Source organism: Nycticebus coucang, chromosome 4 (genome assembly GCF_027406575.1).
Source record: "Nycticebus coucang isolate mNycCou1 chromosome 4, mNycCou1.pri, whole genome shotgun sequence".
Taxonomy (NCBI): domain Eukaryota; kingdom Metazoa; phylum Chordata; class Mammalia; order Primates; family Lorisidae; genus Nycticebus; species Nycticebus coucang.
The window spans coordinates 129,558,199-129,582,410 of NC_069783.1; the positions used below are offsets into that span (position 1 = coordinate 129,558,199).

The 24,212-nt window shown below is 54.5% G+C and overlaps 1 protein-coding gene across 20 annotated transcripts in view; it reads left to right on the forward strand.

The window, feature by feature from the left end:
* ARVCF (ARVCF delta catenin family member) overlaps window positions 1-24,212 on the forward strand; it is a 50,808-nt gene that overhangs the window by 14,895 nt on the left and 11,701 nt on the right. For 16 of the 20 annotated variants that reach the window (XR_008379613.1, XR_008379612.1, XR_008379614.1 and 13 more), the window contains exon 3: window positions 16,923-17,150. The exons of 1 other annotated variant lie outside the window; for it this stretch is intronic. Coding sequence is in view for 16 of the 19 variants with exons in the window: in XM_053588766.1 (XP_053444741.1) it covers window positions 16,923-17,150 (228 nt within the window). In the remaining 3 variants the exon portion in view is untranslated. Of the gene's footprint in view, window positions 1-16,922; window positions 17,151-19,276; window positions 19,393-24,212 lie in introns of those variants that run through there. 3 more of the 20 variants (XM_053588772.1, XM_053588780.1, XM_053588781.1) reach the window with 1 other exon arrangement.

Genomic DNA, 24,212 nt, shown 5'->3' on the forward strand with positions numbered 1-24,212 from the left:
TCTCACTTTATTGCCCTCGGTAGAGACTCTGGCGTGGCGTCACACAGCTCACAGCAACGTCCAACTCCAGGGCCCAGGCGATTCTCCTGCCTCAGCCTCCCGAGTAGCTGGGACTACAGGCGCCTGCCACAACGCCCGGCTATTTTTTTGTTGCAGTTTGGCCGGGGCTGGGTTTGAACCCACCACCCTCGGTATATGGGGCCGGCACCCTACCGACTGAGCCACAGGCGCCGCCCTTTTTCTTCTTATAAAGATGAACGAAACTCTACCCACTAAACAACTCCCCATTTCCCCCACCCCCAGCTCCTTCTACTTTTTGGCTTTTTCCAATTACTTAACTACTCCAGAGGCCTCATATAAATGGCATCGCACAGTGTGACTTTTTGTGGCTGGCTTATTTCACTTGGCTAATGTCCTCAAGATTCACCCATGTCGGCTTGGTGCTTGTGGCTCAAGCGGCTAAGGCGCCAGCCACATACACCTGAGCTGGTGGGTTTGAATCCAGCCCGGGCCCGACAAACAACAATGATAACTACAACCAAAAATTAGCCAGGCGTTGTGGCGGGCGCCTGTAGTCCCAGCTACTTGGGAGGCAAAGGCAGGAGAATCGCTTGAGCCCAGGAGCTGGAGGTTGCTATGAGCTGTGATGCCACAGCACTCAACCCAGGGTGACAGCTTGAGGTTCTGTGGCAAAAAAAAAAAAAAAAATGATTCACCCATGTTGTGGCATGTGTCGGAATTCCATTCTTTTATAAGTCTGGATAATATGCCATTGTATGTATGTCTGTATCACATTTTATTTATCCATTGATCCTCCAATGGACACGTGGGTTGGTCTCCTTTTCTGGCTATTGTAAATTATGCTGCTGTGAACACGGTTGTACCGATCTCTTTGAGACTGTGATTTCAATTTTTTGGGATATATACCCCGAATTTTGGGATTGCTGGACCATATGGTAATTCTGCTTTTAATTTTTTGAGGAACTACCGTACTGCTTTGTATGGTACCCGCACCATCTTACGTTCCCACCAACAGTGCACAAGGGTTACAGTTTGTATCTTTTCTAACACTTTTTTTTTAAGAGTAGCCATCCTCGGCCTTGGGCCTGACAACGCACATGCAGTTAAGGCATAGTCACTTACTTCAAGGCATCTAACTATTGTTTTGGGGGAAAAAAAAAGTAGCCATCCTAACGAGTGTAACTTAATGTTTCATTGTGGTTTTAATGTGCACTTCCCTAATGATTAGAAATGTTGACTTTTTTTTTTTTTTTTTGTAGAGACAGAGTCTCACTTTATGGCCCTCGGTAGAGTGCCGTGGCCTCACACAGCTCACAGCAACCTCCGAGTCTCACTTTGTCACCCTTGGTAGAGAGCCGTGGCATCATAGTTCACAGCAACCTCAAGCTCTTGGTCTTAAGCAGTTCTCTTGCTTCAGCCTCCTGAGTAGCTGGGACTACAGGCACCTGCCACAATGTCCGGCTATTTTTAGAGACGGGGTCTCACTCTTACTTAGGCTGGTCTCTAATTTCTGAGTACAGGTGTGAGCCACCACACCCAGCCTAACATTTTAAATTTTTATGCAGTTCTTTTTATTTTTTCTTTTGTTGCCTGTGCTTTTAATTTTTTTTTCTTAGAGATGGGTTCTCTCTGAGTCACCCAGGCTGGAACACGGTGGTGTCTTCATAGTTTACTGAGGCCTCAAACTCCTGGGCTCAAGCGATCCTCCCACCCCACTTGGCTAAGTGTTACCTGTGCTTTTTGTATTTATCCAAGATATCATGGCTAAGTCCAGTGTCATAAAGATTTTTCCCTTTATTTTCTTCTAAGAGTCTTATTTTAGATGTATGTTTAGGTCTTTGATACATTTTTTTTTTTTTTGCAGAGACAGTCTCATTTTATCGCCCTTGGTAGAGTGCTGTGGCATCACAGCTCACAGCAACTTCCCACTTCTTAGGCTTAGGCGATTCTCTTGCCAAGCAGCTGGGACTACAGGCGCCTGCCACAACTCCCAGCTATTTTTTTGTTGCAATTTGGCTGGGGCTGGGTTTGAACCTGCCACTGTGAGTATATGGGGCCAGTGCCCTACTCACTGAGCCACAGATGCCGCCCCATTTTTAATTTTTTTATATGACGTAAGGCCTGGGTCCCTCATCATTCTTTTGCTTGCAATTAGCTAGTTGTTCCGACCTCACTGGTTAAAAAGACTACCCTTTCCTTATTGAATGGTCCTGGTCTTCTTGTTAAAGGTCATTTGAACCATATATGGGGGGTTATTTGGGTTCTGTTAAAGGTCATTTGACTGTATACAGGAGTATTTATTTCTGGGTTCTGTATTCTATTGATCTATGAGTCTTTCTTTTTTTTTTTTGAGACAGAGCCTCAAGCTGTTGCCCTGGGTAGAGTGCCATGGCATCACAGCTCACAGCAACCTCCAACTCCTGGGCTCAAGTGATTCTCCTGCCTCCGTCTCCCAAGTAGCTGGGACTACAGGCACCCACCACAATGCCCAGCTGGGTTTTTTTTTTTTTTTTTTGTAGAGACAGAGTCTCACTTTATGGCCCTCGGTAGAGTGCCATGGCCTCACACAGCTCACAGCAACCTCCAACTCCTGGGCTTAAGCAATTCTCTTGCCTCAGCCTCCCGAGTAGCTGGGACTACAGGCACCCGCCACAACGCCCGGCTATTTTTTAGTTGCAGTTTGGCCGGGGCCGGGTTTGAACCCGTCACCCTCGGTATATGGGGCCGGCGTCTTACCGACTGAGCCACAGGTGCCACCCGCCCAGCTGTTTTTTTGGTTGCAGCCGTCATTGTTGTTTGGCTGGCCCTGGCTGGATTCAAACCTGCCAGCTCAGGTGTATGTGGCTGGCACCTTAGCTGCTTGAGCCACAGGTGCCGAGCCTATGAGTCTTTCTTTATGCCACGACCACATTGTTTGGATCACTATAGCTTTGTAGTATGTTTTGAAATCAGAAAGTGTAAGTCCTCCAACTTAGTTGCTCTTTTTCAAGTTTGTTTTGGCCCATTGGGCTCCTTCAAGATCAATATGAATCTTCCAGATTTTCCTATTTCTGCAAAAAAAAAAGTCATTGAGATCTTGATGGGAAATGCAGCAAATCTGTAGATAACTCTCTATAATGCTGTTACTGTGACAGTAGTAAGTCTGCAGGTCCATAGACGTGAGATGTCTTTCCATTAATTTAGGACTTACTTTTCTTTTTTTTTTTTTTTTTTTTTTGTAGTTTTTTTTTTTGGCCGGGGCTGGGTTTGAACCTGCCACCTCCAGCATATGGGGCCAGTGCCCTACGCCTTTGAGCCACAGGTGCCACCCTATTTTTTATCTTTTTGAGACAGAGTCTCACTATGTTGCCCTCTGTAGAGGGCTGTGGTGTCACAGCTCACAACAACCTCCAACTCTTGGGCTTAAGCAATTCTCTTGCCTCAGCCTCCCTAGTAGCTGGGACTATAGATGCCCACCATAATGCCCAGCTATTTTTTTTGGGGGGGGGGGGTTGTAGTTGTCGTTGTTTGGCAGGCCCAGGCTGGATTCAAACCCTCCAGCTCCTGTGTATGTGGCTGGTGCTCTAGCCACCGAGCTACAGGCACTGAGCCAATTTAGGTCTTTAATTATAATGTTTTGTAGTTTTCAGCGTACAAATCTTACATTTTTTTAGGTTTAATTCTGTGTATCTTATTCTTTTTAATGCTGTTGTCAATGGAATCGTTTTCTTAAATTTCTTTTTTGGCTTGTTAGCTTATAAAATGTGCCTGATTTCTGTGTTGTTGTTGTTTTAAGACAGAGTCTCACTATATTGCCCTTGGTAGAGTGCGATGGCATCACAGCTCACAGCAACCTCAAACTCTTGGACTCAAGTGATTCTCTTGCCTCAGCCTCCCAAGTAGCTGAGACTACAGGCGTCCACCCCAAGGCCTGGCTATTTTTTGTTGTTGTTGCAGTTGTCTTTGTTGTTTTAGCTAGCCTGAGCTGGGTTTGAACTCACCAGCCAGGTTCGAACTCACCAGCCCAGGTGCATGTGGCTGGCGCCCTAATCACTGAGCTACGGGCACTGAGCCCTGTGTATTGATTTTATATCCTACAATGTTGTTGATTTCACTTTTTAGCCCTAATTTTTTTTCTTTTTTGATGTATGAGGAATCTTTAGAATTTTCTATATATAGGATTATGTCATCTGTGAACAAAGCTAATTTTACTCCTTCAATTCTAATGTGGATGCCTTTGTATTTCTTTCTTTTTCTTTTCTTTTTTTTCTTTTTGGCTGGGGCCAGGTTTGAACCCGCCACCTCTGGTATATGGGGCTGGTGCCCTACTCCTTTGAGCCACAGGCACCGCCGCTTTTTTTTCTTTTTCAGAGAGTCTCACTCCATTGCCCCTGGCTAGAGTAAGTGGCATCAACATAGCTTATTGCAGCCTCAAACTCCTGTGCTTATGTGATCTTCCCACCTCAGCCTCCCGAGTAGCTGGGACTATAGATGCCTTACCACCACACCTGGCAGATTTTTCTGTTTTTTGTAGAAATGGGGTCTTGTTCTCGCCAAGACCAGTTTTGAACTCCTGACTCAAATAATCCTCCCATCTCAGCCTCCTGGAGTGCTGGGATTATGGGTGTGAGCCACTGATCCATACATTCCTTTTTCTTTCCTAATTGGTCTGGAGATAAAACTTCCCTACTATGTTGAATGAGGGAGCTGAGAGCAGATAGCCCCCTGTCTTATTGCCAGTCTTGGAAAAGCTTTTAGTCTTTGATCATCAAGTCTGTTAGCTGTGGGCTTTTCATATATAGCTTTCATCATGTTGAGAGTTACCTTCTCTTCCTGGTTTGAGGTGTTTTTATTATGAAAGGATGTTGCTTTTCAAATTTTTTTGCAGTTTTTGGCCAGCGCTGGGCTTGAACCCGCCACCTCTGGCATATGAGGCCGGTGCCTACTCCTTTGAGCCACAGGTGCCGCCCCAGGATGTTACATGTTTTCAAATGTTTTTTCTGCACCAGTGGACGTGATTTTCTTGTCCTTAATTCTATTATTGTGATATATTATAATGGTTGATTTTTTTTTTTTTTTGAGACCAAGTCTCAAACTGTCACCCTCGCTAGAGGGATGTGGCATCACAGCTCACAGCAACCTCAAACTCTTGGGCTTATGCGATTCTCTTGCCTCAGCCTCCCAAGTAGCTGGGACTCCAGGTGCCCGCCACAACACCCGGCTATTTTTTTGTTGTTGTTGTCATTGTTGTTTGGCAGGCCTGGGCTGGATTCCAACCTGCCAGCTCTGGTGAATGTGGCTGGCACCCTAGCCACAGAGCTACAGGCGCTGAGCCAATGATTGATTTTTATATGTTGGACCATTCTTGTCTTCTAGCAGTAAATCTCACTTGGTTAGGGTTTATAATCCCTTTTTTTTGCAGTTTTTGCCCAGGGCTGGGTTTGAACCCGCCACCTCCGGCATATGAGGCCTGTGCTTTACTCCTTTGAGCCACAGGCGCCACCCTCTAATCCCTTTTTTTGTGTGCTGTTCAATTCAATTTGCTAGTGTTTTGTTGAGAATTTTTGCTTCAATATCCATAAGGATTATTGGTCTTTAGTTTTCTTGTCATGTCTTTGGTTTTGATACCAGGGTAAGTTGACCCTCATACAAAGAGTTTGAAAGTGTTCCCTCTTTTCTATTTTTTGGGAAAAGCTCAAGGACATTGGTGCTGATTCTTCTTTGAATGTTTGGTAGAATTAACGAGTAAAATTAACCAATTAAGCTGTCTGGTCCTGGGCTTTTCTCTGCTGGGAAGGGTTTTTGATTAGGGTGGATACAATCTCCTTACTAGTTACAGGTCTGTTCTATTTTTCTGTTTCTTCATGATTCAGTCTTGGTAGGTTGTGTGTTTGTAGGAACAAATAATTTCATCTAGGTTATTTACTGTGTTGGGCCATAATTATTTACAGTATTCTGTTATAATCTTTTTATATTTAAATGTTATACAAGGAAAAGGAATACCCAAACAAATGGGGTTTTTGTTTTGTTTTGTTGTTTGGTGGTTGTTTGGCTTAGTTGGACTTTTTCGTGTGTTTCTTGGATTCCCACCCAATCTATTGGGGTCATCAGTGTGTAGATCCATGGATTTCCTGAGACAATAAAAGGCTCCCATGGGCAGTTGACAGAGGACTGCTGTGAACAACCAGGGCTGTCGTAATGCATTCAGAGTCGCAGGCCCTTGCTGGAAAAATCATTTCCACAGAGCAGCAGCCATTCCCTTGAGGGGTGTTTTGCCTTTGTGCTTATTCTGTGGGCTGTTCTAAGTTCATGGCGATGGCAACCTCCAGATTTGGACCCCATCAGCACAAGCACAGGGTCCCTTGGGTGCAAGGCCTGTGAGACTCTAGGCAACCAGGCAGCAGCAGTATCCTGGAGCTGACATTTACGAATGGACAGTGTCTGGCCCCTGCAGGGCTATGTAGAGAATGACCTAGACCTTGGTCGTTCTGAAGGAAGCTCTCTTTCTCTTTTTTGGGTTCTCAAAGCAAAACTGCCTCTCTGGGTAGTCCAGGGCTCCAGGCAAGATGATTTCACTGCTCCAAGGGAAAGCCACTGGCCGTGCAAACAGCAGCATGATGACTCTGAAAATCTAGATACTTCGCCATGATATTTCCTTAAGGAACTTCAGGGTGAGGTTAACATTTTTTAAAGCTCCCAAGGAAGGAGAAGAGGCGTTTGTTTTTACAAAGCTGTCAGCTCTTCCTTATCATAGAAGAGCATCTGAGCTAAGAGAAATGGCAGCCAGGCAGTGGGCAGCAGTATCCTGGAACTGACATTTACAGATGGACAGTGTCCGGCCTCTGCAGGGCTATAGAGAGAACGACCCAGACTTTGGTCATTCTGAAGGAGGCTGGGCAGGCCTCCTTCCTACACCATGAAGTGGACACAGCACAGTCAGGAGGCCAGAGGAAGCCTTGCCTTGATGAGACTAAATTGTAAAATCCCAAAGGTGGACAGCTCCACGATTTCCCGAGGTTCTTTTCTGGACAGAAAGCTCATGCCTTAACTCACGTGCCAGCCCCAACACTGGCAGCCCTGCTAGAGGCTTTCCCCTGGAGGGTAGTTTCCAACCAGACCTTTTTTCCTCTGGTTAGAAGAGCTCTGTCTGTCGCTCCTCTTCTGGGAATCCCTGTTAGGTGTAGTTTGGCCCCTGGGCTCTGTCAGGGCCCCTATCTCCCTTTCTCATCTCTCATTTTCTGCTGGGTTTGGAAGGACCATCTTGGAACGTGTTGTCGCTTACCTCACTCCCTGTGTGACGTTTTCCGCAGTGTCCTGTCTGCTGTTTACTGCTTTTGCCTGGTTTGTTTCAATCTCCACGGGATCCTGATTATTCTTGGTGGCTCCGTTTCTTTATGGCCTGTTCCCAGTCCAGTCGGATACTGCTTTGACCTTTGAGGGCACATATCAGCTGTTAACTATCTGTGCCAGTAAATGCACTAAACAAGATTTCAGTGGGAGGCAGCTTCCTGAGTCCTCCCACAATGAAAGGAGGGTCTTCCCAGGCTGTTGGGATGTGGTATGACATGTTCCTCCCTGCAGGTGGGTCTGAGCAAGCTCCTGGTCCACAGGTCCAGCCCTCCCACCTGTCTCAGAGGACCTCAGGTAGGGATCACAGGCAGAGCTTCCTTGCACCTGCCGCGGGTTTCAGCCTTGCCAAGTGTTAAGGACAGTAACAGGGAGCTCAGGATGCTAACCCTCTTGGGACCTGTGCTGGCTGAACCCTAGTCCTACCTCCTTCCCAAAGAGCCTGTCAGGACTTCCAGGCCACCCCCCCACCCATTTTCCAGGTGGGATCAACAGCAGATTGGGGGGACTGTCTTGTGTGTGTGCCTGTGTTCCAGGGAATATCTGTGTGTCCTGTGGGAGGGTGTGCTGTGCATGCCTGTATGTCTTAGTCCATCCAAGCTGCTGTGTAAACAGCAGAACTCACAGTGCTCAAGGCTGGAAGTCCAAGGTCAAGGCACCACAGATTCAGAGTCTGGTGAAGGTCACCTCCTCAAAGATGGTGCTTCCATGGGTCCTCACGTGGCAGAGGGGTTAAACCAGCTCCCTGAGATCTCTTCCATTTATTTTTGCTTGTACTGATTATCAGTGTGTATCCTTGTTCTTTTTTTTTCTGTATTAGTCTCTTTTATTTATTTTTTATTTTTTCTATTGTTGTTGTAGAGTCCCACCCTGTTCCCTGAGCAGAGTGCCATGGCGTCCTAGCTCACTGCAGCCTCAGACTCGGGCTGTGGCCATCCTGCTGCCTCAGCCTCCTGAAACCTCTGGGATGACTGGCACTTGCCATGGTGCACGGCTGGGATTTTCATTTTTTTAATGAGTCAGGGTCTGACTCTCGCTCAGACAAGTCTCAACGCTCAAGCAATTCTCCTGCCTCAGCCTCCCACAGTGCTGGGATTACAGGCATGAGCCATATTAGCCTCTTTTAAAGGACACTAATCTTATAAGGGTACTAATCACCTCATAAAAGCCCCCACCTCTTAATAGTGTCACATTGGGGGTTAGGTTTAGCATATGAATTAGAGGGGTGCACCAGCATTTGAGTAGTTTCAAGGAGGAACAGCATTTCCTTCTACACAGTGGCTGGGGTGTGGTACACAGCCAGGTTCAGCTCCCTAGGCCTTCCCAATATATATAGATGGGAATCAGATCAGGCTCTGAAGGACCTGAAGTCCTCACTAGGGTGGGGGGTCCTGCCCATTCCCACAGTGTCATTTGCATATAAAAGGCTGTACTTTGCTTTTGGGCTGGAGGTTGGTGGTGCCAGGCCTGTGTTCCTGGGCGCTCCAAGCTGAGCTGGCTCCCAAGCAGGGGAGGTAGGGGGCAGCAAAGCCAAGTCTAGCTCAGGTTGTGGGAGGGAAGGGTCCTGGGTGCAGCCAGAGTTGGCCAGAGTCCACACGGAACCTTGGGGTGAGGGCAGACTGGAGGGCACCTGGGTGTGGGGACAGGGTGGGCTCCAATTCCTGGCTGTGTCAAGGGCATGTCCCCTGGGCCCGGCCTCTGACACACTGGGATGGGAGAAGGGCCTGGTGAGGCCTGCCTTTCCTCTGAGGGTCTTGGGACTCACAAGTGAACAGGTCGTCCACTGCAAGGGTGGCGGCTCTGCCTTCTTTGGGGGGCTCACTGGTCAGTGCTGTGTCCTGGCTTCTGCCCCTTCCACTGCATGGTGGGTGGTAGCTGAGAAAGTGAAGATGTTCCCTATTCTAGAAGGTCAGGGGAGGCCCCCCTGGAGATGCTGGGTTTGCACCTGTCTTATTTATCTCGGCTTCATGGGCCCATCCATCCCTCCTCAGCTTGTAGCCCTCTCTCCTGGGACCACATATGCTCCTACACAGCCTCCCTGGCCTGACAGACTCCCACCTGGAACCTTGTGCTTGGGTTCTGGCTCTTTCCCTCCAACCACCTGGCCAAACCCTTGCAGTTGGCCGGACACATCATTCTCTCATCACACCGGCCTCCCATCCATCCTGAACCAGATGGCCCCATCCACTGCAGCAGCCTCCCTGTGACCGCCCTGCCTCTGCTGTGGCAGCTGGGGTCCCCCCCACCCCCACTGTGCCCGCAGGCATCAGCAGAGAGCAAGAATGCAGATGGGAGAATGCCAAATGTGACTGGGAGAGCAGGCCTGTGAGGGGTGGGGTGGGGGTCTTCGTGGGGGGTGAGAGAGTGATTGCTGACTCGGGTACAGCTGGGGGGGCAGTCCTGACCCCACTCCCTGGTGCCTATAAAGATTTGCCCACAAAAGGATGGATCACTCTCAGGGCCAGGGCTGCCTCGTGCCGTTGTACTGGCCGGTGACCCCCCCCTACCATGGGGGCTTAGTTAGCAAAGCTGCTGTGGGTCAGACTGAGGTCTCTGCGGGAGGGCCTCCTGGGCAGGGCGCCCGGCAGGCAGGGGCGCTGCCAAGTGCATGGTCAGCAATAGTCAGGGTGGGCAGGGACCCTCTCAGGCCAAGACAGGGAGGGGATCCAGGGCTGGGGGCCTACGCAGATGTGGCCCGGCCCCTGCCTCCCTGACATGGTGCTGGAGTATGGACAGAGCAGCCATGCTGGGAGGGGTCTGCACAGGGCTCTGTCAACGGGCCCAGGTGTGTATCCTCAGGGTCCCATGTCCCCAGCCCTGGAACAAGTCAGTCAGGGTGAGGTTCTCTGTTGTCCAGGCCTGCCCTGGGCTTGTGGCCCCAGCACAGCAGCCCAAACTGCATAGCTGGCAGGTGTGTTCTCTCCAGGGCCAGCAGATCACCTGCTGGAGGGGCCAGGAGAACAAGAGGACAGCAAGCGGGGGCAGGGGCCGACCTGCCGCCTCACGTCCAGCTGTCCACTCTCAGCCCTGCCCTGTTGCCACTGGGCACTATCACTGCAGGTATCCTGGGTGTCTCCCATCAGGCCAGAGTCCCCCACTGCCAGCGCCATTTTCCACTTCTCTAAGCAGACCAAGTTCCTTGTCAAAATGACCAGAGAAGTTGGGAAGCCCCCCAGGCCCGCAGAGAGCCGCTCCTCAGCTGGAGTCTCCACGTCACACCCCCAAGGACCCTTCCATAGGCAGCTGGGGTGGACAGTGCTAAGTCTCAGCCCCTATCCACTAGCCTATCCTGCCCCGGCCCCTGTGACTCTGCAAACAGGAGGGGGCTGGGCTGGGGGCCCTGTCTCAGAGACTCTTTGGCCACAGGCTCCCAGGGGCTGTGCTCCCACCGCCCCTCAAAGGGTCTTTGTGTTACCACAAAGAGACTCTGTCCCTCTGGAGAAGCCTGGGTGTTGCCATGGTGATGGAGGGGCTGGGAAGGGGGGGTCCACCCACCGTCTGGAGGGGAGAGGGCGTTCCAGGCTAGGGCATTCTGCACGCAGGCCAGTGGCCAGCCTTCAGATTGCCACACCCACCCAGCTGCGGCCCCTCAGCCTGGCTGGGCAGCTGTCCCTGATGGCCGCAGTGGGGCCACCTGGGTATCGGTAGGGGCAGTGTTCCTAGGTCCTGGGCCTGTCTGCCTTTGGTCCCCTCCTTAGGGATGCTTTGGTCCCTGTGCCCACCCAGAGTGAGGGGTGGGAGCTTGGCTCCGGGCCTAGGACCCAGTAGACTCCCGTCTCCACTGCTCCTGTTCTCCCCGAGGCAGGGGTCAGCTCACAGGTACCTTGTAGGCTATAGCCTGTCTAGGGGGCAGTGGAGGCAACAGGCCAGTCGCTACTGCCTGTGCCCACCCCTTGGTGCCTCCCTGCCCACAAGCATCACACTCCTCCTTAGGGGTACAGTGAGTGGGCCAAGCCTACGGGGCAGAGAACACTGTACTAGCCTCCACAAGCCCTCCCTGCCTGGTGCGCCCTAGCACCTGGGAGTGCCTCATAGGAGGTAGGTCCTCACTGCCTGCACCCCCACCCTTGGACCCTGCAGGTGTCACTTCTGGCTGTGGCTGGAACTGGAGTCTGGGTCAGAAACAGGAGAGGTGTTGAATGTCAGCCTGGGGCCCTAGGGACTCCTGACCGTGTCATCCCCCATGTCGTCACAGAGGCTTTCAAAGGGAAACACAGCTAGTGCAGGGAACAGGCAGTCAGTGACCAGTCCAGTGGGAAATCTCAGGCCCAGATCCATCAGGGGAGCACCTGTTGCTCTGGTCTCACAGGAAACAGGAACACTTGCTGGGGCTCCCACCTGCCTACCTAAAGTCACCAAGCTTCTTGTCCACTGAGGCTCCTGGATTCTGGGCCTGTCCAGCTCCCTGGCCCCCAGCAGCGTGCTGCCTTGACATGACTCTGGCCTACTGCATCAGCCCCCACAGCCCTGGGTCCCCTGGGCCACCCACCTAGCAGCATATCCCTGGGAGCTGACCAGTGCTGCCTTGTCTTGGGCACTCCACTAGTGCAGGGCCAGAGCCCCTTGGGTGGAGGTGCCCAGAGCGTTCTTGCACATGGGAACTGGGTTCCCTGTGTGACCATGTGGACTTTACTTCTGTGTATGTGTGTGCAATTTCCCCCAGTAGGAGAAATCGCAAAGAAAACCAAAGACAAGCAACACATTGGGCTCAAGTATTGTCTCTAAGATGATCCTGTAAATCTGAAAGGGAAACCCAGAACCCCTTCGTGGGGGGCAGGAGGTGGTCACTGAAGGGCATCTCTGTCCTTCCCCATGGCATCTCGATTGCGTGGCAACCCTCTTCTGCTGGGGAAATATAATTTCCAGGCTGAATTTGATTATGGCTCTCTGGCTGCCTGAAAATCTTCCTGCTTTGCTGGGTCACCACCCTGGTCCCAGTGGGGTTAATTTCTGGCCTGCAGGGATGCTTGCCTGCCTCTGGGGCAGGGGCTGTCCGCTTTTTCCATCTCTTACCTCCGTTCTGATGCCTCCTGCCTTTCTCTGGCTGATCTCAAAGGTCTTTTCATCCACTTTCAGGTGGGGTTCTGGGTTTCTCTTTCGGATTTACAGGATCATCTTAGAGATTGCGTATCTCACTTTATTGTTGGGTGTTATAATATTTGAGCCCAGTGTGTTGCTTGTCTTTTGGGTTTTTTTGTGGTTTCTCCTACTAGGGGGAATTGCACACACACACACAGAAGTAAAGAGACTAGCATGATGGGTTCTGTGAGCATGCCAGCCTCCACTGAGCCGAAGATGTCGTGCAGAAGTGATGCTGGTGCCTGTAGTTCTGTCCACATGCTCCCCGTGTGTTTTGCTCTAAACGATGCCACTTGTTAAAAAACATGACCACCCTATGTGGTGGATGTGGGGAAACGTATCATTCTCAGAGTCATGCTGATGCCTTTTTCCGTGGTGGTTCCTTCTGCTGTTTGAAGGCTGAGAACAGCTGTCCCCAGCCCAGACACCACAGGCTGGGCACTGACAGCGAGCCACTGTGGTCCTGGCACAGATGGACATGGATGCCATCCTGTATGAGCCACGGGCCCCCTGCACCAGCCCTGTCCTCAGCCTAGGCACAGTGTCCAGCCTTGTGGGCTTGGCCAGAAGCTATTCCACAGGTTTTGGGCACCATCTGACCACAGGAGGGGAGCTGGGGTAAAGGCCTGGCCTGCTGAGGTGGGGTGGGGGAGCAAGTCTCTGTATGCTGGCAGCTCCCACACTGTCCCTCCAGCCCAAGAGGGGACTGCGGGCACCACAGGGCCTGGGTTCATATCCCTTCATCTGGGCAGGTGGAGTGTGGGGTGGGCAGCAGGAGGGGGCTCCATGGGCACTCGTCCCCCTCGCCCTTGGGGTAAGGGCAGCCATGCTTTGCTGGGTGGTGGGTGAGCGGTCAGGATGAGAGCCAGGCCCTTCCCCCTGCAGGCCTGACCCTTAGGAAATTCCTCTAATTCCTCAACCCAGATTGGACTCGGGCCCCATAATTTGATTTTCCGGAGCAGGGCTCTGGCTGGACTCCTTCTGAGGAGGAATGTCTGGGTCAGCAAGATGACATCCACTGTCAGTTTTGATTTCAGGGGAAGCATTTAGCTTCTCTCCGAAGGTTCTTCTGACAGTGCCTTTGCTTACTCGACAGAGCAAGTGTTGACCACCGTCAGGACCAAGGGCTAGGAGCTGGGGGCTTCCTCCCCCCAGTGCCCACCCAGCCCTGCACCATACTCTCTTCTCCCTTGTCCACTCCTACATCTACCCAGCTCCAGTGTCGGAGCCTCAGCCTCCTGCTTACCCATCCATCCTGATCCTCCAATCACCCTTCATCCTCTCATAACTGCCTACTCACCCTCTGTCCACACCCATGCTCACTCGTCTATACCCCTTCCCATCCAGCCTCCATTCTCCTATTCCTCCCTCTCTCCTGTCCTTCTCTGTTCACCGTAGACCACCATCCCTCAATTACCCTTCCATCTATCCACCATCTCTGTGTCCGTCTGTCCACTGTCCACCCACCTACCCTCCCATGCATCCATCTGTCCATCCGTCCACTATCCATATCCCTACCCTTCCATCCATTCACACATCTGTTCATCCATCTACCCACTCACCTGTCTGTCCATGCACCTACCATCCATCCACCCACCTGCCCTTCCATCCATCCACCCATCTGTTCATCTATCATTATCCATCCATCACTCGCTGTCTGTCCACACCCCACCATCTGCACTTGTTTGCTCTGCCTCTAGAAGCCCCTGTGCCTGGGGCAGCTTACTTTTCCCTCTTGCTTCTGTCCCTTGGCTCCCCATTCCCGGCAGGGGTGTAAAAGCCTGGGGAGCAGCCCTAGGGTGACGCTGTCCCTGACTGTGGATGTGTGGCCAGTTTCCATTGTTGCTGGGTCTGGGCTATTGTTTTTGTTTTGCATTTTATTTTGTGGGGGTTTAAGCAAAGCCTTGACCTTCCCAACCGGCCTCCAGGTTCCTGGTACTTTCTGACCTTCAGTGTGGGATATCCCATGGTCCTTGGGTCTGGTCACTCTTGAGGTATCCAGTACCTTATGGCTAAATCAACTGCCTGCGCAGGCATATTTTGTAAGAAACAGCCTCCGCTGGATCAGTGTGATGCTAGGTGCCCATCCCAGGTGGGGGTCATGAAGGGTCCACCTGGCAGATAGTGCTAGGCCCTTCCAGGTAAGTGGAGAGCTAGAGTCTGCCTAGGTCTCACAGCATGGCACTTTCCTGTGTGTGCTGAGGCTCTTTGGGCCCTCACAGAAGCATGTTCTGTGCCCTCCACCCCCAGGGTAGGCAGCTGGGAAAAATGTCTTTGAAGTCTGGTGGTAGGTCTTAAAAATTCACGCAAATTTTAACACCACATATTTGTGTTAATATTGAGTTAGCATCCAAAAAGCTGTTCTCTGCAGTTCAGGCCTGTGTCACCTATGTCAACACTGTGCTCCTCTGTGGGGGCTGGAGACCACTGTGCCTGGGGAGGGGGTCTGGACCTTCCCTGCTCTTCCTAGATATCATTTTGGGTAGCTTTCCAGGCCACTGAGGTGCTGAGATGCCTGCAGGGCTCAGGGATGTCACTTAGTAACCACAGCTATTTCGTCCCAACTGAGCTGAATTGGGCAGTGGAAGGGTCAGTGTGGGGTGGGGCCTGGCCTCAGAATTTGGGACCCCCAGACAGAAACAGTGGCTTTCCTTCAGGGTGGTGCTCCCTTGATCCCACAGCTGGAGCATCCTGGGGGTACTCAAGGCAGGGAAGCAATCTCCAGGGTCTGCAGCCCAGGCCTAGTCCTGCTGGATACGGGATAGGAGCATAGCATGGGTGCAGCTGGAGGTCAGACCTGAACCCATGTCTGCATAAGGAAGGAAGGAAGCCACCTCATGTCCACGTGGCCAGCAACTGCCCTGATCATTGCCACCCAGGGCAGCATCCCCTTGCCTTCTGGCTCTTGGTGCTGAGGCTCAGGTGAGCTGGCTCCTGCCATTCACCTGGCCCTCCCAGGAAGGAAGGCCCCACCTTGCCCACCTCAGGCCCAAACCTACGTGCACAAGACCTAATGTTTCCTGGGGCCCATGGGTGGGCAACAACAGGTGTCTACAGAGGGCTATGTGACCATGGTGGTGCATGTGCCCTTGGGCCTGCTGTTGGGCCCTTTATACCACAGTGGCCGGAGGACCCCGTCTGGACTCCTCCCCTGCCTGTGGGAGGTTGGTTTGTTCTTCCTGCTGTGGCTGACTTAACAGCTTCTCTGCTCCTTTAGCTTTCCTGCAAGGTCATGTTGGCAGTTTAATTTGTGTGACAGGTGCAGGGAAAGTGGAAAGCAGCTTTGGGGCCAACACTCCATGGTATCCCTTCATCTTTGAAGTGTACCCACGCCCCAAGACTGCGTCCTGGCCCCTCCAGCACTGAGTTTTCTTCTCCAGGGCTCTGCCCTTACAGCTGCCTCCATCTGGGCCAGTGGACAGCACTGCTGGCCTGTTAACGTTGGTACAGGGGCAAGGGATCCAGTGGAGTTGGCCTCAGTGGGCTGACCGGGCACCAGGCCACATTCACGCAGCTCCAGAAAGTGTGGCCACCTGGCCTGCAGCCCGCCCACTGCTGAGAGCCTGGTCTGAACTCTGTATAGTTGTCCTGCTTCTTTTTGCCCATGGGAAATAAAAGTACTGCACAGTCAGGGAGCAAGCAGGAGGAAAAGCTCTGGCTCGTCACTGCCGCTGCCAAACCCCCACCACCCTTCCTGCTCCCTGAGCAGAGGGATAGCACTGGGCCAGGGCGCAGGCAGGTCAGACCTTGTTCCAATGCTGGGCCTCAGTCACTCGGGCCCTGCCCTCTTCTTCTGGGTTAGGCGTCTCACATACTGGTCACTTCCAGGTTTAGGGGCTCTAAGTTTGTGCAGCCCCATCCAGAACCTCAACCAGCTCTGTCCTCAGGTTTCTCTCCACCATGTGGAACAGGCGCTACCCTTGCTCCTGTTCACTGTGGCTGGGAGTGGAGGCGGGACTGCTGGTCCACAGGCGAGTGCTGCTGGGGGCTGTGGTCAGCTCACACCTGCCTGGATGTCCCTGGCACCTGGCAGCAACGGAGCTGCTTCTTACATCTCCTACTTGCTGCCCACACTGGCCTGGTCCCCTACCCTCTCTGGGCCCTGGCATCCACCTGTGTGAGAAGGTGCTGGCATGCACTGTGGGTGGCAGAGGGCTTGGGTGGTAGTAAGCACTTATCGTATCAGCTCTTCCTTCCTGCCCTTCCCGGCAGGCTCTGAGATGCTCAGGGCAGTGGTTCTGCTGGGCCTGGCAGGAGGCAGAGGAGCCAGGTCAGAGCCCTGTGCCCCACAGGGAGTGAACTGGAGGCTTCCGGCCAGCCTCGGATTAATGGCTTTTAATTTAGAATTTAATCAATGTGGCTTTCCTCCCGAGAGCTGGATGCTCTGGTTTGGGAGTAAGTTGTAGGATCTGTGAGAGGGGCAGGCAGGGGGCCTGTAATGGGCTTGCCAAGCTGCTGCCCCGCCCTACTTTGAGCTTGCTCTGCTTTGCCTGCAGCTGGCAGGCACCCTGGTCATGGAGGACTGCAACGTGCACTCGGCCGCCAGCATCCTGGCCTCAGTGAAGGAGCAGGAAGCCCGGTTCGAGCGGCTGACACGGGCACTCGAGCAAGAGCGGCGCCATGTTGCCCTGCAGCTGGAGCGTGCCCAGCAGCCTGGCATGGGCAGTGGTGGTGTGGGCAGCGGGCAGCCCCTGCCGATGGCCTGGCAACAGCTGGTCCTGCAGGTAACAGCCTTGTAAATTGGGAGGTTGAAAATGGCAAGGTGGGAAAATAATCAAGAGGTCTGGTGGACCACAAGCCAGCATGCATTGGTTTATTACAAGACCTGCTGGGGCTTCTGGGGAGGAAAGGAAAATGGAATCCCAAGGGGGCTTAATGATTGCTATGTTCACTCACTAGATCCTTGTAGAATGCACAGCCTAATACAGGCACATGGTCAGAGCCAAATTAATGTCTGCAGAAGACTCCAGGCTCACTAGGGAGCCCTCTTCCTAAGCCCCTGGTGCTAAGCTGCCTCAAATGAGCCTGAGTGCTAGGGCCACCCCAAGAGCTACGAGACTCTAGACATTGCCAAGTGTAAGGTTTGCACCCTCAAATTGAGGGGGAAACAGAACATCTCAGCTGGGCCTCATGGAATAGAGGCAACCAGTGACCCAAGGCTGCCTCTGAGGCACTGGGGTGCTCAGTCCAGCCCTCCCAGGCAGGAACAGGCCCTGTTCTCCAGCCCACGAATTAGCAGTATGGGAGCGCCAGCAATATTCCAGAGGGTTGATGCCCTGGTGGAAAGATTTTCCCACAGCCTGGAGTGCCTTGACCTCTGGGAGGAGGACTGCAAGGCCTCAGGCCAGTGGCCCTCCTCCACTCCCCCTCCCTGCTGGATGGAGGGAGTCAACTGGGCTGGCTAGGCTCAGCTGCCCCAATGCCAAACCTGCTTCCCAGATAGACCTCAGGGTGCAGCCCCTAGGGTCCTATCTGCTGAGCCACAAGGTCAGAGCAGGGGGCTGGAGAAGCTTGTGGGCATGGGGCAAGGCAAGTGGCCAGGGAGCTAGGGCAGGGCTACTGCTGCTGTACCCACTAGGGTGCTCCACCATCTGGGCCACCTGGCCTCCAGCCTCCAACAGGAAGGGTCCCCTCCTCCAGACAACCCACTGGGGCAAGGCCGACCCCCACCCTTGAGGGCTGCCAGCTCAGCTACAGTGGGTATGTGGCAGCTGGTGAAACTGAAAAGACAGAACCAGCTTAAACATAAGATCCGGGCCACACTCCACACTCCCTCACTGCCCTGGGCGGCTCCACACAGGGCTGCCCAGGATGGAAAATCCGGGAGGCCAATGGTCAGGGCAACTTGCCCCTGTGCTGGTGGGGAAACTGAGGCTCAGAGGGATACACAGGGGGTACCCAGAGTCTGGAGCATGCTGGCTTGTGTATGTGGCACATTGTGGGAGGTGGGAGGTGGCCCCAGGAGAGGCTCAGTCTGAGTGGAGTCTGGGGAGAAGTGGTAGAAGGCCTGGGCGGGAGACCCTTCTCTTGCTGTACCCCCTGAGCCCCCCTGGGCTGGCCCCAGCTCTCAGTCCCAAGAACCTGTTTCCTGGTCCATGATACTGGAGCCATTGGCTTGCCTTTGTGGGGTATGACCCAAAAGGTGGTCCCAGCCTTACTCTCCCATCCCTTTGTCACCCCAGCAGAACTAAACGCTCCAGGGTGTGGCCTCACATTGATGCCAGGCTGGGGGGGAAGGGGAGGAGGCACCCTGGGTTTCTGGGCTTCCATGGGGAGAGCCCAGGACACAAAGCGGGTTCCCAGTGTTCGCCAGGTCTGCATTCAGCTGCATGGGGACAGTTCTTGGGAGCCCCGCTCTGGGTGGGGCTGGGCGGAGAGCCAAGGTGGGATCTGGGACCTGAGGGACATTGCAGTGCTGACATGGCCACGACTCCTGTCTTGTTGGGCTTCTTTTCACAGCAGGTGAAACTAAGTTGCGGCCAGGATGGCACCCTCCGAGTGTGCCACTGTGTCCATTGCGGCACTGGCCCCGGCCCGGTTGGAACTCAGTTTCCCCAACTCTACAGGCGGAGGGGCGTGTGTCCTCACTGGGCGCAAATTGAGGCCTGGGAAGAAGCACTTGGCTGAGGTCACTCGGCGGGGAAATGTCACCCCCCGCTGCAGAGAGGGACTAGGTGCGCACACCCGGGCCGGGGGCTCGGGGGCTCCGGGGGCTCCGCTGGCTCCGACCCGGCCGCAGAACCCCGCCCCACGCCGTGGGGGGCGGGGCCTCGCGCCGCCGCCCGCCTGGGCGCGGCCCCGCCCGATTGGCTGCTGGCCGCGACCCGCGCCAGGTCCGCCCCCGCGGGGAGCGAGTCCGCCGAGCCTGAGCCCGAGCGGCCGAGGCGCCGGAGCCGAGCCCGGTCCGGCCACTGCCGCCAGCCCGCGCCCCCAAGCCTTGGCCCAATGCCGGCTGAACTCAGACAGGTTGGAGGGAACTTGCCTGGGGGTCGGGGGGGCGGGCATAGTGGTCTGGGCCAGGCCGCAGAGGGCAGGACGGTGGCCTGCCCCGGAGGACCTGCTTTTGTTCCGCGGAGCCGCGGGCCGGAGGCGGCTATTGTCTGCGCTCTGGCCGGGCTGTGGCGGGCTGGCCGGGAGGGGTGGCAGGATGAGGAGCTGTCCCTGGAGTGCAAAGCACACGGGGTGCACAGGCGCACGGGGCGGGGCCTCGGGGTCTCTAGAGCCGTACCGGGGGTTGGGCGTAGGTCCCCCTGACAGTGCCACCCTGCGGGTGGAGCGGGCGGTGGGGACCCGGGGCGGAGGGGGGTGTATTCCGGTGAGCCCCAGGACAGGTGCCTGGGGGACCAGGATAGGGGACAGGGCCTTCCGTAGCAGCTCCGTTCTGCAGGAGTGAGGTTAGTCTGGAGAGGGATGCGCTAGGCCTCCTGCTCTTGGGACGGGGAGGGTTCCTCCACACCCCCTGCGTGGACTCCGACTCTGGGGACCTTCCGGAGCTTCCCTGGAAGCTCTCTCTGCACCGTGGCGCACGTGAAGGGAGGGGTAGAGACTGGCCCCGCCCACGTGTGGATGCAGGAGGGGGTCTCGAGGGAAGACTGGGCCCTCTGCCTCCCAAACTGAGGTGGTGGGAAAGGTAGGGGGCAGCCTGCACTCTGCTCAGAAGAAGCCAGATTCAGTAACAGGCAGGGAAACTGAGGTGGAGCCAAGGGGAGACCACCCAAGAGTCCCTGTGGTGGGAAGCAGGTCTTCCACACACCTGCCTACCTGGGCAGGCAGGTTTGTGCCTGTCCCATGTAGTCCTGGTGTGACCCCAGGGGTCTGGCCACTGACTTAAAGATGGAAGGGCCAGTTGAGGGGATTCATCATCACAGTGTGGCCTGGGAAAGCTGGGGTGAGTGACGGTCTTGCTCTCTGCTCTGATCCCACCTCGTTTCCTGCTGTGGCCTTTTGGCCACCCTGTGTCAGCCATGCCCCAGCAGCTGCATTGCTGCTCAGAGAGGTGAGTTCCTGGTCTTGAGAGCTAGGCCCAAAGGAGAGGGCGTTTTGTGGTGGCCAAGGCTTGCTACCTGGCGAGGGATCCCAGCCTGACTTCTCCCCCGTGGAACTGTTACCGTCTCACCCGTCCATTCATCCAGTGGCCATAACTTGTGCTCTCTGGGAGTCTGGCCTTGAGTGTGGGGTCCAGCTGTATAGTCTCACTTTAGCCTGTGCCATGTGTGTGCCAGCAGGGCCTTGGACGGGATGGGGCAGGCACCTCTGCAGTCTGTTCTTTAAGACGCGCACTGTGGGTGCTTGTCTGTGAAGTCTGGGTGGTGTGGTAGATGGGCGTCTCCAGACCCTGACAGCCCTTCACTCCCAAACCAGGACTTGGCTTGTTTTTTCTGCCTTTGCCTCCACCATCCCTGCACCCACCTGGAGGTTGTGTGGGCCTTTGTCCAGGTGGCAGCCCCCCCCCAGTGCATTGGTCCTCGTCTCACTCGTCTGCTCCTCACATGCTTTGCATCTGGACATTCCCTAGTGTTACCCAGAATGTCCCAGGGTCCCAGCACCCCTCGCCTTCCCATCTAACCATGAGAAGTTGAACCCCAGGTGCATGATGGGGTACAGAGTCCTGCTCAGCCCTGTGCCTCTGGCGACCCTCTTGAGGGCAGTGGCAGGTGGATGGATCCAACTCCCTGGCTACTCCAGCCCCCCCCACAAGCCCAAGGGAGTTTGTGGGAAGCCCCAGATCTGGGGAGCAGTGCTTCTTTTTTTTTTTTTATTTTGGCCGGGGCTGGGTTTGAACCTGCCACCTCTGGCATATGGGACCCGCGCCCTACTCCTTGAGCCACAGGCGCCGCCCGGAGCAGTGCTTCTTTAAGAGCCATAGAGGGATCTGGGATGGGAGATTTGGGTCATGGGAGGCTGAGCATGGTCCCTGCATGAGGGGCAAGAGTCCCTGGTCAGACTGGGGGCAGGTGGCAAGAGACTGTTGGCCGGTCATGGCATGTTGGTTTGAGCTGGAAGTAGAGTGTCTTAAGATAGTGCCGGTGTCTGGGGTACAGAGGGACACATCTCAGAGTTGGGTCTGAGACAGAGGCTGTGTGGAGTTGCCAGGCCAGGGGCCTCTGAGAGTGGGCCAGCCTGGAGTCATGAGTCCTGGTACCCTGGAATAGGGTGCTGGGGTCAGGCAGGAAGCCAGGTACCTAGACCAGCCCCTCTGTTAAAGCCAATTGTGTGCTGGTTATCAACCCACCTCCCACAGCCCCAGCCACATGGTGGCCTTGGGGCTGTCACTACTCTACCCTCAGTTTCCCTATTTACCATCGGCTCTGAGACCCCCAGAGTGGACGCATGGGTAGGTGATGGAGGGAGTTGGTGGCCCCTGTCTGTGTGTGCTGAGAGCACGTGAGGCCTGGCCTGGATAGGGTCTGGACAAGTGGTGGGGACCTGAGAATATGTGTACTGATGAGTGTCCTTAGGGAACAGTGGGCGCCATGCACTTGGGGTGCTGTCAGAGCATGCAGGTCCACATACTTGGGCCCGAGTGCCCACTGGGTGCCCACACATGTGTGTACATGCAAGCGTTCCTGTCTGAGGGGTCAGGTACACACACGTTGTGTCCAGATCCCTGTGCCTGTGTGTGTATGTATGTATGCCCAGGTCTGCGTAATGGGGGCCGGGCTTTCCCATGATCCCCAGCTGACTCACACTCCTGTCCGGGTGAAGTCATTGCTTGTTTTTAGCTCCCTGAGGTCATTTGCCAGTGGAGACTCTTGGGGCCTCGGGATCCTGCGGCTGGGCTGGTGGGAGTATCGCGGGGGTACTGACCTCGCTGGGGAACCCGGGCTCTCCTGGACCACCTGGGTCTGCATGGTCAGACCCTCCCCACAGCTAGAGTGGGAGAGGTACGCTGGGCTGCAGAATGGGAGCCCAGGCTCCAGCTATCCTTTCCCCTCCTCCTTACCCCCCACTGCGTAGTGAGGGAGTAGGGGGCTCTTCTCTGCATGTTTAATATATGCAAATATATGTAAATCTGAGGGGGTTCACATCCCGCTTACAGAGTGTCCTGGGCAACATCCCCTCAGTCCTGCTGCTTCCCCAGTCCCCACCCTACCACTGAACTGCTCGGCCTGACTAGGAGCCCTGACTAGCCCCCCAGGGCCCCACAGAGGCCACATATAGATGGGCAGCCCTGTACTGTCTCTTGCTTGGAGCAGTCCTAGATCCCCAGGGCCCTTGGAGAAGAGCCCAGCCCGCCTTAGCTGGCAGCCTGCCATTGTCCCCACTCGGGGCCTCAGTCTATTTTTCTTTCCCAGGGAACAGGGTTCTCTCTTCCTGGCTAGGGCCCTAGCAGGCATTCTACCACCCACATCCCAAGACAGAGGCAAGGTGAGGCTCAGAGGACCTCTGCAGATTGTCTTCCCTGCAGTGCCTAAGACCCCCCCACTAGCATTGTGAAGACCTGGGTGAAACCTCTCTCCTGAGTCAGGAGAGACATTGTACTCTCACGCGTCATTGGATGTCGGTCCCAATCTATAAGGGGGAAACTCACTCTCTGAGGGCCTGCTCCTGGGGTGCAGGAAGGTGCATTCTGTAGCCTCTTCTTTCCTGTGTCACTTAGAGCCTGAGGGCTGCCTCTATCCTAGCTCGTCCCTGGACCCGGTACTGTATACATCAGGGGTCAAGCATTCTTCTGGGATAGGACCCCAACTTAGAAAGGCGGGTCCTGAGGACAGCCCTGGGCGCCTTGCCCAGCTTAATCTCCTAGCCCCAGGGATAGGCGGAGTCCCACTCTGGAGCCAGGTGGGACTCAGTGTTGGTTTGAAGCCCAAGATCCTGCTGATCCATCCCTGGCTATCTGGGAATGTGTCCTCCCCACTGGACCACCACAGCTTGGGTTTCACTCCTGCCTGTCCTGGGTAGGTGCTGATCTCAGATGCTAGTACAGCTGCAGAGTGGGCCTGGGGCCTGTGAGGTCAGAGGCCTAGGGCAGACTAGGGTTTCTATACCATGCGGCGTAACAACCGTCAGGCCCAGCTCTGACATGGGCCAGTGTGTCCTCGTTTAGCCTCAGTTTCCCTGATGATGAGTTTGTCCAGTAGGTATTTGCATGTTTAATATATGCAAATATATGTAAATCTGAGGGGCGTCACATCCCACTTGCAGAGTGTCCTGGGCAACATCCCCTCAGTCCTGCTGCTTCCCCAGTCCCCACACTACCACTGAACTGCTCGGCCTCACTTTGGAGCCCAAGCCTGGAGCTGTCTTAGAATTCCGCTGTAGTCATCTCTTGCAGGATGGTGGCAAGTGTGGATGTCGGTCCCAATCTGATGTATTTCTAATGTCTGATATGACACCCGTTTCTCAGTCAGTGGGGCACCCAAAGTAGGGCCAGAGTGTGCCCCCTTGATACCTGAGAATGTCCGGGCTGAAAGGAGTGAGATATTTTGGTGCTGTGGGTGCACAGGGTATTCTGGGAGTGGATATTTCTGTCTTTTGAGGGCGTTTAGCTGGCCTTGGTGGTAGGAGTCTGGGTGGGGCTGCGAGTCAACAAGCAGTGATAAAACTGTTCCCCCAAGACTTCTGCACTCACGGTCTCTAGGATAAGACAGGGAGAAGACCTCAGGATACCAGGAGGGCCCTGTCACCTGTGGGAAGTGACCTCAGGAGGGTGTCCTGCAGGTCACACCAGGGGCCTCCTTGGGCTTGGAGGAGCCTGTGTCAGTCAATCCTGGCACATCACGAGGGCCCTCCCACTCAGCCTGAGGAGCCCTGAGGTGGAGTGGCAGGGCAAGGATATACTACTG